This window comes from Gracilinanus agilis, chromosome 3 (assembly GCF_016433145.1).
Source record: "Gracilinanus agilis isolate LMUSP501 chromosome 3, AgileGrace, whole genome shotgun sequence".
Lineage (NCBI taxonomy): Eukaryota > Metazoa > Chordata > Mammalia > Didelphimorphia > Didelphidae > Gracilinanus > Gracilinanus agilis.
Window position 1 is genome coordinate 22647798 of NC_058132.1, and position 14877 is coordinate 22662674.

Here is a 14877-nt window from a genome sequence, read left to right on the forward strand (position 1 = left end):
CGAGGCTCTCAGATTTGGTGTGAAACACTACCCCAAAGAGCAGCTCAAGGAGCATGTAACTTTTCTTCTGAGATCCTTCACCCTGATCATCAGCTCCCCCAGACAGATTCCTTGCCCGTTGGCTGGCTCAGGTAGCTGAGAAGAAAGATCATTAGTGAGGATGGGCCTCACCTCCTCCAAGAAATGAAGAATATAAGAGTCAACTCTCCACAGAACTCCAGAGTCTCAAAAATGGAGGAGACTTCAAGCAAGGATCTTCAAGGGGACAGTCCATCCAGCTTGCAGATTCCCAGTGGTGATTAGGAATCTACTCCCTCCTGGAGCAGATCATACCAACATAATTTGATAGAATAAATCCAATTGCCTCTTCCTAATCTCTGAATTTAGGGGAGTTTTTTTTTTGGGGGGGGGTCTGAGGATTCTTCTAGAGAAGGTGAGTTATTAAAATCTCTCCCAGGACATCTATCAGCAATGAAAGTGAAGATGAGGAAAGGACACAGGCTTATCCAATACTCAAGAGCCAATCGTCACCTAAGTGGATGACAAATTTACTCCTATTGGTTCCTGTCAATCCTACAGGGTAGGAATAACCCCATCTTTATTGAGTTAGATGCCCCTGGGGCTCTGTTCTGCTCTGAAATAGGCTGATGGTTTGAACTGAACAAGGCTCTTGGACTAGAAAGGAAGTCAAAATTCTGTGGGTGAATATGAGAGTCAATATCTGCCCAGCCATGATCAGATACGAATCATACTTCCTGGGGGTAACCTGGGTCCAAAAATCTGTCTCTTCCTGTAGTTCTTCTTGTCCTACAGGTCACACTAGAAGGAATCACAGGACTCTCCTATTATCTTATCAACCTGATCCTCTCAGAGAGAGGGAGAAAGGAGCTCCTTCAATCCCAAACCATACCTCTTTAAGGAGCCTCTAGGAAGAACTAGGGAAATTAGGTGGTGCAGTGGATTGTGTGTCAGTATTGAAGTCAGAAAAACCTGAACTTAAAGCCAGACTCAGATACTGCCTACCTATGTGACCTTGTCTTTTTTGAATCAATTTCCTCATCTGAGTTGGATAAGGGCATGGTAAACCACACCAGCATTTTTGCCAAGAAAACCCCAAATGAACTCAAGAGGAGTTGGACAGGACTTAACAACACTAACCACAAAAACAGCTGACCCCCACAGTGACTCTTGGGGCCCCTGAGATTGCCTAGAGCAGTGTTAGTGTTGATGAAGGCTTTCAAATTCACATGTCCAAACTGCAGCTTTAAGCTGCCTGTGAATCCCCTACATTACCCAAGGGAACTGAGGGAGGAAGTGCTCCCTTAGGGTGGCTAGACAGAGAGGCTGGGCATGCAAAAAATGTCCTCAGGTGCTGGGAAGAGAGGAAACTGAGCAGCTCCACCAGTGCTAGCTCAGCAGACATACTAATACTTGGCCAACCACGCAGAGTAATGGGCACAGCCCTTGGGAAATGGACCTCAGCTTCCTGAAGAGATCAGAGAATAAAGAGGAATCCAGGCTTAGCTTCACAGAGAGAGGAAAGAGGAAAGAGTTGGAGGGAATGCCTCAATGACCTTGCAGCACATATTTCTATAACTCTTGGACTAGAAGACCTTGCCCAACAAGGACACCCCTTCAAAGCCTTCTGCACAGATGGAGCAGGGAGTTGTGTTCTTCCACAGAGGAACCCACTTAAAGAGTCCAATAACGGAGCAATGACTGTCTGAGGCAGAGAGAGTTCTGCAAAGAATGCAGAAGTGATGGCGAGAAGACCTGCATTTTAATTTTACTACCTCCCAGAGAGGCAGGAAACTATACCAGCAGGAAGGATCGGAAGGGCGGTGGCAAGAGAAAATCAGAGACCAAGTACTTACCCTGTGACACATGTGATCTTGTCAACTAGAAGAGCTTAAGTCACAAAGAGAGAAACTTCAGTTTTCTAGAGGAGAAGGAAACAGCAGAGACAAAGCTGGAACACCAGAAGGGACCAGAAGACCACCAAGGTCTGCACTTGGGCTCTACACAAGGGAAACAGCTCAGAGGGAAAGGAAGACATTCCCTGAAAAGAAGAGAGGTGAGGTCACAAGCACTGGGAAGCACAGACTCATGGAGAGCCCCTCAGAAGCTCCCCAACATGGAGGCTCTCCCTGGAAAGGGATCTTGATCACAGGTGAGATACCAGATCTACTGGACCCCAGGGAGGAGAGAGAATTTAGGGGATTCAGACCCAGATAGAAACAAGTGAATTAACACAAGGACTAAGAAGGAGATCAGGCCCAGGGAGTGTCTTCCAGAGACAGTCTCTGCAGACCTGACCAAAGATATCTTCCCTAATTCAGGGGCACCGGGGGAAGTAACAACTCAGGGCCATCAGTCCACATCCTTGAGACCAGTACTAGAGCCAAGTAATTTCTGAAGAGGCTAAGGGAGTTTTTACAGTCAGAAAAGACCTGGACTTAGAACCCAGGCCTGGTGTTTACTAGTAGTACAACAATGGACAGGTCACTTACTTCTCTTAGCTTGTATTTACTTAGAATACCACCTTCTTCCCAGGATTGCTTGGGAGCAAAACTGTCATCCTTAAAATTCCCTCAGGGTTTGGTGGGAAATGCCCTCCTTGGGTTTGGAACCAGAAAATCTAGATTCAAATGCTACCTTTGGTATTTACTATTTAATACATATCACATCTGTTCATTTATTTGGACCTCAGTTTCCCTTTCTGTAAATTGAGGGTGTTTCCTTCAGTGATCACTAAACCTTCCTTGGGTTTAGAACCAGAAAATCTAGATTCAAATGCTGCCTTTGGTATTTCCTATTTAATACGCATCACATATATTCATTTATCTGGACCTCGGTTTCTCTTTCTCTAAATTGAGGGTGTTTCCTTCAGTGATCACTAAGGATCTGCCAAGTCTAAGACCTGATTTATCTCCTCAGCCACACCGTTTTATTTATTGATTTGTTTATTAATTGAATTGAATTTATTGATTTATTGATTTCTCCCTTCAATGTCTTGCCTACCACCATAACAGGTCCTTTCTGAATCAAGTCCATGGAGGGAACACAAAATGTGTCTGAGACTAAACTCTCACATCTTCTGCACTGCCTGGGACTGATAGATTGATGTCTAGGCATAATAACCTCCTTCAAACATACCTTAGAGTTTGTTAAGTGAGCTGGGTCTCTGGTGGGCAGGAGGACCCTCCTGACCTCTGCCTTCTTCTTCCTTTTCTAGCCTCCTTCTTCAGCTGCTGGATCCAGCCCAAATCTGCTCAAGGTGCTCTGGTCAGTGTTGTGCCAAGACCACCCTATGGGACAGTGGGCAGCAATGTCACCTTGATGATCCAGGGGTACTCAGGGAAAGTTCTCAGCTATAATTGGTACAAAAAGACAATAGAGCACTCCAACAGGATCATAACCTACACGGTTCCTTTTGGAGAGCAAACACCAGTGGAGAATAGGGAGAGGGGGTTCCCCAATGGCTCTCTGCTCATCCCTAACCTCACCCTCAATGACACGGAAGTCTACATTGTACAAATTGTTGATTCTGAAGGTGTGATAGCCGCAATCGAACAAGCACAATTCAGAGTGTATGGTAAGTGCTGGCCTTCTCGTGGGCCATGAAGTGACCGCAAAAAGCTTCTGTCTGGGATGCAGACATTTCCTAAGTACATACTCAGGGATCAGGGGGAATTCATAACATGATCCACCCACAGAAAGTAGACTAAGGGAGTGGGAACCCTGAAGCCCACAAGTACCTGGAAACTGGTCACAGAAACCACACGAGATCTCAGAGGTCCTAGTCGCAGAGGCCCCAGGGACATAACACAAACAGGCTTCTCCACTCTCTCAGCTGGATTCCCAGAAGACCTGGCTGCCATTTCCTTGAGTGCTAGAATGCTTTAGCTACCCCATACCTAGCCACCCAGATGACAGACATGGACAGAATCAGGAGCAGTATAGAAGTGAAGAGCCCCAGGGAACATCTGGAGATCCAGGTCAGGCTGGGCCAAGGTGGACTGAGAACAGCTCTGCCTCACATTTGCCTAGGGATCCTTTGACACTTTAGCTTGGCCTCCAAAGCCTATATCCTCATAAGAGGATAGGCTAAGGGCAGAGCCCCTTAGAGGCTCCTGTTTAGCTAAGGGAAACCTGAGGGCGGGAGAGAGAAAGAAGAGTGTTAGAGGAAGGGTATCAGCTTGATACAGATTCATTTTCTCTTCTATTATCCAAGCCCCAAGCCTAGACAGGAGAGGCTGTGAGCCCAGGATTCCTTGGGAAATAAAGGTGGCTGTGAGGGGGCAGTCAGTATTCAAGAGGTAATTTCCTTCTTCCTCTCAGCTTTTTCAGGTTATACTTTAAAACTAGAATGAACCACTAAAGGATCAAATTGGTATCTGGCCCCCTCCAGTTGTGCCTCTGTCAGGCAACCTGTTCCTGAAGTTCACTTGCCCCAAGACATCTAAAAATCTAGGAAGCAGAGAGGACATTGTTGGGGGGCACAGTTAGTCACTGACAGTCCCTTATCTTCTGGGCCCCGCAGAGGTCAAGTCTAGACTACCTACTGCCCGGGATCCAGAGGACTGGCTGCCTTGGTTGCTGAGACCATCTTGGATGCCTGTTCATCCTGAGGCTCCCAGCGCTGTCAGAGGGAGAATCCTGTGGCACACAAGGACCCTAGTGGGACAATACCTGCATTACTTCCATTTTCTAGAGGAAAGACAGAGGGGCTCAGGCTTCTCTGAAGGAATGGAATGGGGCAGAGGGTCACATTGCTCCTGCTGAGGGCTCAGCTAGAAGAGAAGACAAATTCAATGTAATGTGGGGAGCAAAGAGATCATTTGGGGCTCCAAATAGGTGCAACTTCTCAACAACAAAACCTTTCCAGTATTAAGAAGCTGGTAGGTATCTGAGGCAGATCTGGCACTGGAGTCTTCTTAACTCCAAGGCAGCTCTAAATAAATACAAGTTAATTAGGCAGGAAGAACACTAGCAGGTGATGGCATCAGGAAAAGTTTTCTGGAGGATGTTCCACTTAAGGGACATCTTGATGGAAAACAGGGACTCTGTAAAGGTTAGGGAAGGACAGAGGGCATCCCAGAGTAGGGGGAATGGCTCCCCTCCTCAACACAGGACACTTTAGGAGTTAATATATGGAAAGGAAGCTCAGACTACTACTCTGAAGGGCCTAGGAAGAAAGGGGCCCACGAGGACCCAATGAGAGGAGTTAAGATACAGAAGTTGGGTGGGGCTAAGACTACTTCAATTCCCCTGCAGTGTTCTCAGGCCTGGAGACAACAAAGAATTAGGCCCTTTATCAGACAGAAGATGAACTAGGCTCTCCCAGGGCAACCACCTTCTACTAGAGGGGTAGGGCTATAGAAAGAGAAGAGCTATAGACTTGAGATCAGGAGGTCTGGACTCATCTGTGTAACTGGAGACAAGTCAGCTCAGCTCTCCGATTCTCCATTGCCTCATCTGTAAAATGGGGACACTAATCCCTGCATTTTCTGCCTCTCATATTGTCCTGAGGAAAGGCCCTTCTAGTGGGATAGAGAGGGGCATCACTATAACTCCTTAGATGCTTTATTAACTTCTCCTACTCAATCAAGTTCAGAAAATGAATTGGGCAGTTGGTGGCCCATTACATAGAGTGCTGGACCTGGTATAAATAGTCCTAAGATAATTTGAAGATGAGGCTATAACTTGGGGCAGAAAACATGAGGAAAGGCTCCTTGGAAGAGGCGGAAAGTGAGCTAAACCTGGCAGGAAGAGTATTTCTATAGGGATCCTCCAGGGAAATGCATGGAGAGGGATGATAGCATGTCACAAAGGAAGAAGATTTATACTCTAGTAAATTCTCTGTCAGTGATGGCTTGAACTTGATAATTTTCTAATGGAAGTCTTGCTGCTTCATTGAAAGTCTAGAGTAAGATGCAAGTACATGGAGTCTGTGGTTGCCTGACCTGTCCAGGGTGGAGCAAGAGAGAACATCTGGGAGTAACTTACTTCATTCCAAGTTTCTGCAGTGTTGTCCTGAGACCAGAAGGGCTCATATTATGGCATTGGTTTCTGGGGCTTCTGAACTGCCTTGTTTTCTTCCTGATAGAGCACTAGGTCTCTGGGCTGAAGGGAATTCCTTCCCTTCTTCTGGTGCTGATGGCTACGAATTGACCTATGAGAAGATTTCTCCTTGTTCTGGTCTCCTCCCTTCTTGTCCACCATTCCTTCTGATCCCTTCCTATAGCTGGAATATTTTTTTTTTTTTGCATTTTTTTTTTTACTTTTTTTTTTAAACCCTTGTACTTTGGTGTATTGTCTCATAGGTGGAAGATTGGTAAGGGTGGGCAATGGGGGTCAAGTGACTTGCCCAGGGTCACACAGCTGGGAAGTGGCTGAGGCCGGGTTTGAACCTAGGACCTCCTGTTTCTAGGCCTGACTCTCATTCCACTGAGCTACCCAGCTGCCCCCTTAGCTGGAATATTTTGATGGCCATACTCACTGTTCTGGGTCAACAGGTCAGGGAATGTCCATGGGAAGTGAGATTTCTGGGGAATCTCAGACCATCTTCTATTCCTCCTCTTTTCTGACATGGAACTTATCATGGGCTGGTCACAGCTGGTACTTGGGCTAATGATAGCACCAAGCACTGAAAGGAGCCTCAGAGACTGTCTAGGTAAGCCCTGACTTACAGAGAACTCTGGCAGCATTTTCTTTCTTTATTTTTAAAAGAAAATACGAATTTCTTTCTTCATATACAAGGAAAAAGGCAGTGTTGTAGAGTAAAAGAACAATGGATTCAGAGATAGGAAGACCTGAGATTAAGATGTCCTATCTCTGACGCCACTTCTGTAGCAATGGACTGGTTACTTAAGGTCTGAGCCATGGGTAACTTTTTTTCTTTCTTTCTTGTTACTGTATTTTTATTTATTTTGTTAAATATTTTTCAATTACATTTTAATCTGATTCAGGCCACACTAAAGTTGAAGCCTATAGGCCTCTGCACTAGATGACTTTTTTTAAAATTTTTATTTAGAATATTTTCCCATGGTTACATGATTCATGTTATTTCCCTATCCCCCAACTCCCCCCACCCCCATAGCCAACACACAATTCTACTAGGTTTAAATGTATCGTTGATCAAGACCTATTTCCATATTATTGATAGTTGCACTAAGGTGATTGTTTAGCATCTACATTCCCAATAATATCTCCATCAACCTATGTGTTCAAGCTGTTGTTTTTCTTCTGTGTTTCCATTCCTACAGTTCTTCCTCTGAAAGTGGATAACATCCTTCTCATAAGTCCGTCAGAATTGTACAGGATCATTGCATTGCTGCTAGTAGAGAAGTCCATTATGTTCGATTGTACCACAGAGCATCCATCTCTGTGTATAAGGTTCTCCTGCTCTGCATCAGTTCCTGGAGGTCATTCCAGTTCACATGGAGTTTCTCCAGTTCATTATTCCTTTGAGCACAATAGTATTCCATCACCAACAGATACCACAATTTGTTCAGCCATTCCCCAATTGATGAGCATACCCTTATTTTCCAGTTTTTTGCCAAACACAAAGAGCTTGGCTATAAATATTTTTGTACATGTCTTTTTCCCTTTGGGGTACAAACCCAGCAGTGGTATGGCTGGATCAAAGGGCATACAGTCTTTTAGTGCTCTTTGGGCATAGTTCCAAATTGGCATGGTTGGGTCAGTTCACAACTCCACCAGCAATGCATTAATGTCCAAGGGCAACTTTCTAAGAGGGGAAAAAAGGTTGACTTTGGAATCAGGGACATTGGTTCAATTCTAACTCTGCTATTTGCTATCTGTTTGATAAAAGAGAAATCACAACCCTGGGGCTCAGTTTTCTCCTCTAATAATGAGGGCATTTGACTAGATTAAGGCTTCTTAGCTTTAGGGGGTCCCATAAACATGGGTGAGAAAAAATGATATTTTAATTTTCGTTAACTTTTGGTTTCCTTTTAAATCATTTGCATTTCATTTTGTGAATTTTAAAAATCACGATTCTGAACAGGGGTCCAAGAGCTTTCTCAGACTGACTACCCAAGCAATCCATGAGACAAAGAAAAATGAAAAGCCAGCAGTCCAGATGACCTCTGAGGTCCCTGCCAGTTCTGAATCTGTTACTCTCTGATCCTATGAACCACAATCTAAGGGTTGGAGGTGACAGAACATGGGGCATATTTTGGAGGTAGATAATCATCTGGTTTGATCAGAGTATATGACATAGTTGGAAAGGAGTGGTCTGAGATAAGACTGCAGAGGTAGGATGGCTCAAGAGAGTGGATGGGTTAGAACATCAGTTAAAGGACTTTGACCATAAGATGATAATAAAATTCTCTGAAAATCTTTGAGGAGTGGCATACCTAGATCTATCCACAATTCTGATTATTTTTACAGGGGCATGATGAGAGCATTTAAGAAGCACAAAGAAAGGTAGAAAACCCTGGCCATGCAGTGATGATGGAATCCTCAATTTAGCTTTGGAAAAAGGGTAGTGCTATCCTTAAGTTCAACACCTTCATTTTACAGATCAGGAAACTGAGGCCTAGAGTAGGGAACAAATTTGGCCAAAGTCAAATAGGTAGGAAATGGAAGAGTCAGATTTTTAAACCCAGGGCCCTCTCACTCCAAATTTCTATCATACCCCATATTGTGTAATGGGCAGTATCTTATCTCCAAGTAGCCTGGTTTCGGCTCCACTCTCTCCTGGTCCATCCTCCAGAGAAACAAAGTTTTTTATATCCTCTTATTTCAACAGAACCAAAACCCTCCTTCAGACCTTTCTTCGTAACATGCTATAAAGGAGGAATTTTGCAAAGAGAGGTAGAAGGTAGAAAAGAATTAAATTCCTCCTTTACAGTGCTTCCTTCCTTCCCTTTTCCTTATATACCCATCTCATGGCCTTCAAAACCACTCCTTTCTTCTTTCCTTTATATTCTTTTTTTATCTTTTTTATCTTTCTTTTAGTTGCTTAAACCCCCTAGTCTCTATATTTTGATAGTAATCCAGATTATCTATAGAATAAATCTTCATTCAATTTCTCTCTACTCTGCACTGAATTTCTCCTTTAGCACAAAAATATTATTAAACAAAACCAACGACTTACTAAATTTTTACTTTCTAAATTGAATCATTTACTTCAGTTCAGGTGACTTATTCATTTACCAAGAACAATTAAACTTTGTTGAATTATTGCTAACTAGTTGCAGTTCTGCCTGCAATTCTCCAGGAGATGAAAGCATTTTTCATACTCTCCCAGAAGTGAGAGGGGACCTATAATGCCCAACATTGGTCTCCATATGTAGTATTTTATGGGACAAACCCCCTCAAAAAGCCATTAAGATATTCTTATCAGTTATAAAAACCCTTAAAACATTACATGAAATTTACACTAAGAATATTACATTTCAAAGCAGGATGCCTGCCGTGGCTCATTCACCTGTTGATAGAAAAGAGGTTCTAACTTCTCTCATTATGTTAGCTTCTTACAAATGCCTGGATTATTCAAATAAAAATTCAATTCAATTATATCATTCACAGAAGGCAACCAAAGCATTTTTTCCTAAATTAAATTGTGCTTACTCTCTGATCTTTTTTTTTTCCTTAATAGGAAAATAGTAGGCACTTAATAAAATCTTGTTTTCTACTCTCATCCTTACCTTAGATTGGAGGAGGGATAGTCTATGACACAGTGTACCATATAGTGTTTCCTGTCCATTTCCCTTATTAGCAACAACTATTGAACCACAAGACACATCCCTCTGCTCATAGTGCCCGGGGACCATCACTATCTGTAATGGAAACTTTTCAGTTAGGGCTGATAATGAGTGTTTTTCCCATTAAAATGTGGTCTAGTGAAGACACAGGCCAGTTACACCATTCTGTCCTCTTTTTCTTTCTACAGAGGAACTTGTGAATCCTAACATTGCTGTCAATAGCACCAACATTATAGAGAATGACTCTTTGGCCTTGACATGTAGCACAGAAAACAAGGAGGAAAATATTCTGTGGTTCTTCAATAATCAGCCCTTGACGCTCAATGAGAGGATGAAGATATCTAAGAGTAACGAGACCCTCACCATCATGAATGCGAAGAGGAAGGACACTGGATCCTATCAGTGCGAAGTCTGGAATCCAATTAGTTCCAAGAAAAGTGACCCCCTTACCCTGATTCTGAACTGTAAGTGACTTCAAGTCTTCTCCATCCCAAACTCTTTCTTTCACTAATGACTGACATCTCATTCCTTTGCTCTTTACACAGATGGACCAGACCATATTGAGATTCTTCAGAGCCCTGAAAATGGGGAGATTGAGGTCCCATTCAATGACTCCTTGACTTTAGAGTGTCAAGCTTTGTCTTACCCTCCAGCCCAGTATGAATTCCATATCAATGATACTTCTGGGCCTATACACTCAGGAAGCACTTACACTATCATGTATGTATCTTGGGAACATTCAGGAGAGTATACATGTTGGGCAAGGAACAACATGACCAACATATCCATCTCCAAGGATGTTACAGTCAAGGTTGGTAAGTAGTAGCTCTCTTCCCTCAAAGAATGTTTCATAGATTTGGCTGGGGTGGGACCCCAGGAACTCTATGCTTAGGCTCATTCAGGAAGGCAGCTTTTCATAATGAATGGGTAGAGGACATGAAAGAAAGAATCTGACTCTAGGGAATGTGATCAAACTTTTAATGAATTCAGTCCATTTACTGCTATTTTTGTCATTTGTTCAACATTCATTTAAGCCCCCATTTTGTGCAGAGCACTGTGCTCAGCATTGAGGGAAATAGAAGGTTTAGCCAAGACTCCATTTTTCCTTTCAGGAAACTTACAGTCTAGTAGAGGGCTCAGATCCTAACACACATACTTGAGACACAATATGACTTGATATGCATATTGAGATGATAGCTACTGTTAACCTAGAAAAAAAAAACCCACAGAACTATTAAATAGTCAGAAAAGTTACTCTTTAATTATGGAGAGGAGTTCAGCGCTAAATTAGACCTCCTCCCAGAGTTGTGTGCTACAAATCCAGCTCTGGTCACTGAACTCCTGGGAGGGCCACCTTGTGAGATGATAGCTCCAAAGGACAAAAGAATTTGGGGAACTTATATACCCTTTTAGGGAAACTGAGGACTGAGGATGTGAGAGTATAATTGATTGACTTTACAATGGTAACAAAGAAAATGAGGAGTCCTAGACTGGAATAACAGTGAGAGGCTGGAACTTTACAATGGACACAAAAGGGAAAGATCCAGACAAGAGCTGGGCCACCTGGGTAAAGACTTTGGCTAAGGGGAGAAACCATTGGGACAAAAGAGGTACTTAACACCTTTTGGGATTAGCCATCTCCACCTAAACTACTTTAAAGTCTACTACAGGCTTTTCCCTAAGGGGGAAACTCATGTGACAAGGTCAAACTTGAGGTCTTTACCTTCAAGCTAACTAAACTGGGGGTGTCATCAGATCTCACCAGGCTACAAGTTTGGGGGTTTCTAGATTCCACATCGACCCTACAAAATGAAGTGTTGTAGAAGACCTTGCATGAAAAGTCCATTCCATTTGGGGTATGATCAGAAATCACATCAGGTTTTATAGAAGAGCTATCACTTGAGTATTGTTTTAAAGGATGGGGAAGGATGGCAGAGTGGGATCTAAAGCTTTCTTGCCCTTCTAAAATGGCCCACAAACTCCAAAAATAATGCCATAAAAGGGACATTAAACGATGCAAAAATAGGCAGGAGTAGTTAGCCAAGCAGAAGAGCCAAAGATAACTAGGGAACTAGCCCTAGGGACAAGAACAGAAAAAACAGAGGGAATCCACAGAGTAGCCCTGTAGGGCAGTATTAGCAACTTCACCTTGTTTGCTGAGGTAGAGGAACCCTCATATTGGAGGATACCACAGGATTCCGAATCTACTGGTGCAGCTACTGTGTCTACTATGGCTTCAACTCCAGCACCAGAGACTCCAGCTTGTCCATAGCTGAGGAGTGAAGAAGTGGACAAATTGGAGGTGGATAGAGTGGTGCAGGGCCCCAAAGGCAGGAATTCAAGACTTGTTGCTAACACACAAGAGGTTTGAGGTACATAGATAAGACACTTGCTTTGTCCAAGGAGATGGTGGTAGAAAAGGAGGAGTGAGGAAGGCACACCCATGGGTAAATGTGTTTGCTGAAGGACTGGGGCCCTATCAACTGTAGTAACTTTCAGGTGAATGGAGACCCTGGTTGCTTCCATGGAGGGGAGGCAGAGTGGCTGCTTGCAGTTGCAGTGGCAGAACTGCACTGGGCCCCTCATTGGAGCACCTGAGGTCAAATACAGACTGAAGCTTAAGTGGGGACCAGGAGTAAATCCAACTTGAGACTATAAAAACTGCAAAAAAATTAAATGAATTCTCTTGGCCTGGCCTTTAAAATGAAAATAAGAAAATTAAAATGAGCAAGCAATGAAGAAAGAACCTAACTATTGATCATTATTATGGAGACAGAGAAGATCTGACTCAGACTCAGAGGACACCAAAGTAAAAATACCTATTTGAGATAAAACAAAGAACTATAATAAATTGCAATAAGGTCAAAAAGAGCTTTTGGAAGAGCTTAGAAAAGAGCTCAAAAAACAAATGAGAGAGTTTGAGGAAAAATTGGAAAGCAGTAAGCGCTATGCAAGAAAATAAAAACAAATTATGAAAGAAAGATCACTCAAATAGAAAAAATTCAAAAACTTACAGAAGAGGGGGCAGCCGGGTAGCTCAGTGGATTGAGAGTCAGGCCTAGAGACGGGAGGTCCTAGGTTCAAATCTGGCCTCAGCCACTTCCCAGCTGTGTGACCCTGGGCAAGTCACTTGACCCCCATTGCCCACCCTTACCAATCTTCCACCTATGAGACAATACACCGAAGTACAAGGGTTTAAAAAAAAAACCTTATAGAAGAAAATAATGTATCAAGAAGTAGATTTGGACAAGTGGAAGCTAACAATTTTCTAAGAGCACAAGAAATGATAAAACAAAATCAAAAGGATGAAATAATAGAAGTGTATGAAACATCAACAAAACAACTTACATAGAAAATAGATCAAGGAGAAAAAATACAAGAACAGTTAGACTCCCAGAAAGTTATGATCAGAAAAAGAGTTTAGATACTATACTCCAAGAAATCAAGAAAAAGTATCCAGAAAGTCTAGAAACAGAAGGTAAAATAGGAACTGAAAGACTCCAACAATCATTACCTCAAAGAGATGAGAGGATGAAAATGTACAGGAACATAATTGATAAATTATGTGTCTCCTCTCCACTCCCCCTAAAGAAGAAAATACTACAAGCAACAACAACAAAAACAATCTAAATGCTGTGGAAGCACTGTCAGAATAACACAAGATTTAACAGCCACAACATTGAAAGAACACAGTACATTGAACAAAACATTTCACAAAACAAAAGAATTTGGCTTACAACCAAGAATTATATATCCAGCAAAGACAAACATAACTATAAAAGAGTGAGAAATGGATATTTAACAAATGAAGGGAGCTTCAGTTTTCCTGGGGGAAAACCCCACAACTCAGCAGAAAATTTCATCTATAATAAACATATAAAGGTAATATAAGACTAATCATAAGTAATCAAAAAGTCATATTGTTTTATTCTGGCATGAGAAAATGTCTTCATTGGTCCCTGAGAATAGTGTTATTGTCTGAGTATTTTGAAGGGCTGGTTATGGATCAAATACCTGAGGTCAAAGGAATGTGATGGAATGAGTTGATTTGGTAGTAGAATAGACCAGGAGGAGGTAGATTAGAATGGCTGACTATCTCATAAGGAGGAGGAATGAGAGAGGGAACTGCCATGGAGAAGAGGAGGAAGGGATGGAGGACGGGGAGTAAGAGGACTCAACTGTCATCAGACCTGGGATAGAGAAAGGAAAACATACACAATTGGAAGGGTGACTTTTTTTTAACATACAAAGAAACAGGAGGGAAGGGAGATGGGATAGTGGATGGAACAGGAGTCCCCTTGGAGGACTAAGGAAATAAGAGAAGGAAGGATGGGTTGGTTAAGATAAAGGAGAACAAAGGGACAAGAAAGGGGAGGGGATGGAAGGATACTTAGAGAGTAGTAGATATCAGGAAGCAGGGAGGTAAGGTGAGGGGATAAAGGAATCAAGAAGTAGGAGGATACAGTTAGGGAATAAGAGATGGAATTTGGGAAAGTTGAATAGAATAAGAATTAAAATGCAAGGGGGAAGTTATAAGGGAGTAACCTTTGGAAAGGTGATCCAATTTGTAACTAGGAGAGTAAGGGGAGAGGATAAGGGAGGGTTTGGGGAAAGGATTATGAATTGGAGAGGTATTAGTTAAAGGAAATTGGACATCTGAAGAGGGATATGCTGGAAAGAAAAAGAAGGGGACAGATAGTGAGGAGGAACACAACAAATAGAAATGCACAGTTAGTAATTATGACATTGAGTATAAATGGGACAAATCTACCCATGGAAAGAAAATGGGTAGCAGAAAGGATGAAAAAACAGGATCTCACAAGGTGATGTTTACAAGAAACATGCTGAAAATGAGAAATACATAGAGTGAAGGTGAGGGGCTGGAGCAGAATATACTATACCTCAGCTGATCCAGAGAAGATGAGGGTAGCAGACATGATTTCTGACAGAGTTGGGGCTAAAATGGATGTAGTTGGAAGGGATGATAGGGTAATTATATCATATTCATGAATAATGAAGTAGTATCAATACTCGACCCATATACACTAAGTGTTATAGCATCCATATTTTTAAAGGAAAAACTAAATGAGACATAGATGGAAAGAAGTAACAAAATAATAATAGCAGGGGACTTTAACCA

At 42.4% G+C, this 14877-nt stretch overlaps 1 protein-coding gene across 1 annotated transcript in view; it reads left to right on the forward strand.

The window, feature by feature from the left end:
• Positions 1-231: 231 nt before the first annotated feature.
• The window catches only part of LOC123240852, a 75536-nt gene continuing 60890 nt past the window's right edge, over positions 232-14877 (forward strand). Inside the window, exons 1-5 of the mRNA XM_044668565.1 lie at positions 232-295; positions 1904-2170; positions 3236-3595; positions 9926-10201; positions 10283-10552. Of these exons, the coding sequence (XP_044524500.1) occupies positions 232-295; positions 1904-2170; positions 3236-3595; positions 9926-10201; positions 10283-10552 (1237 nt within the window). The remainder of the gene's footprint in view (positions 296-1903; positions 2171-3235; positions 3596-9925; positions 10202-10282; positions 10553-14877) is intronic.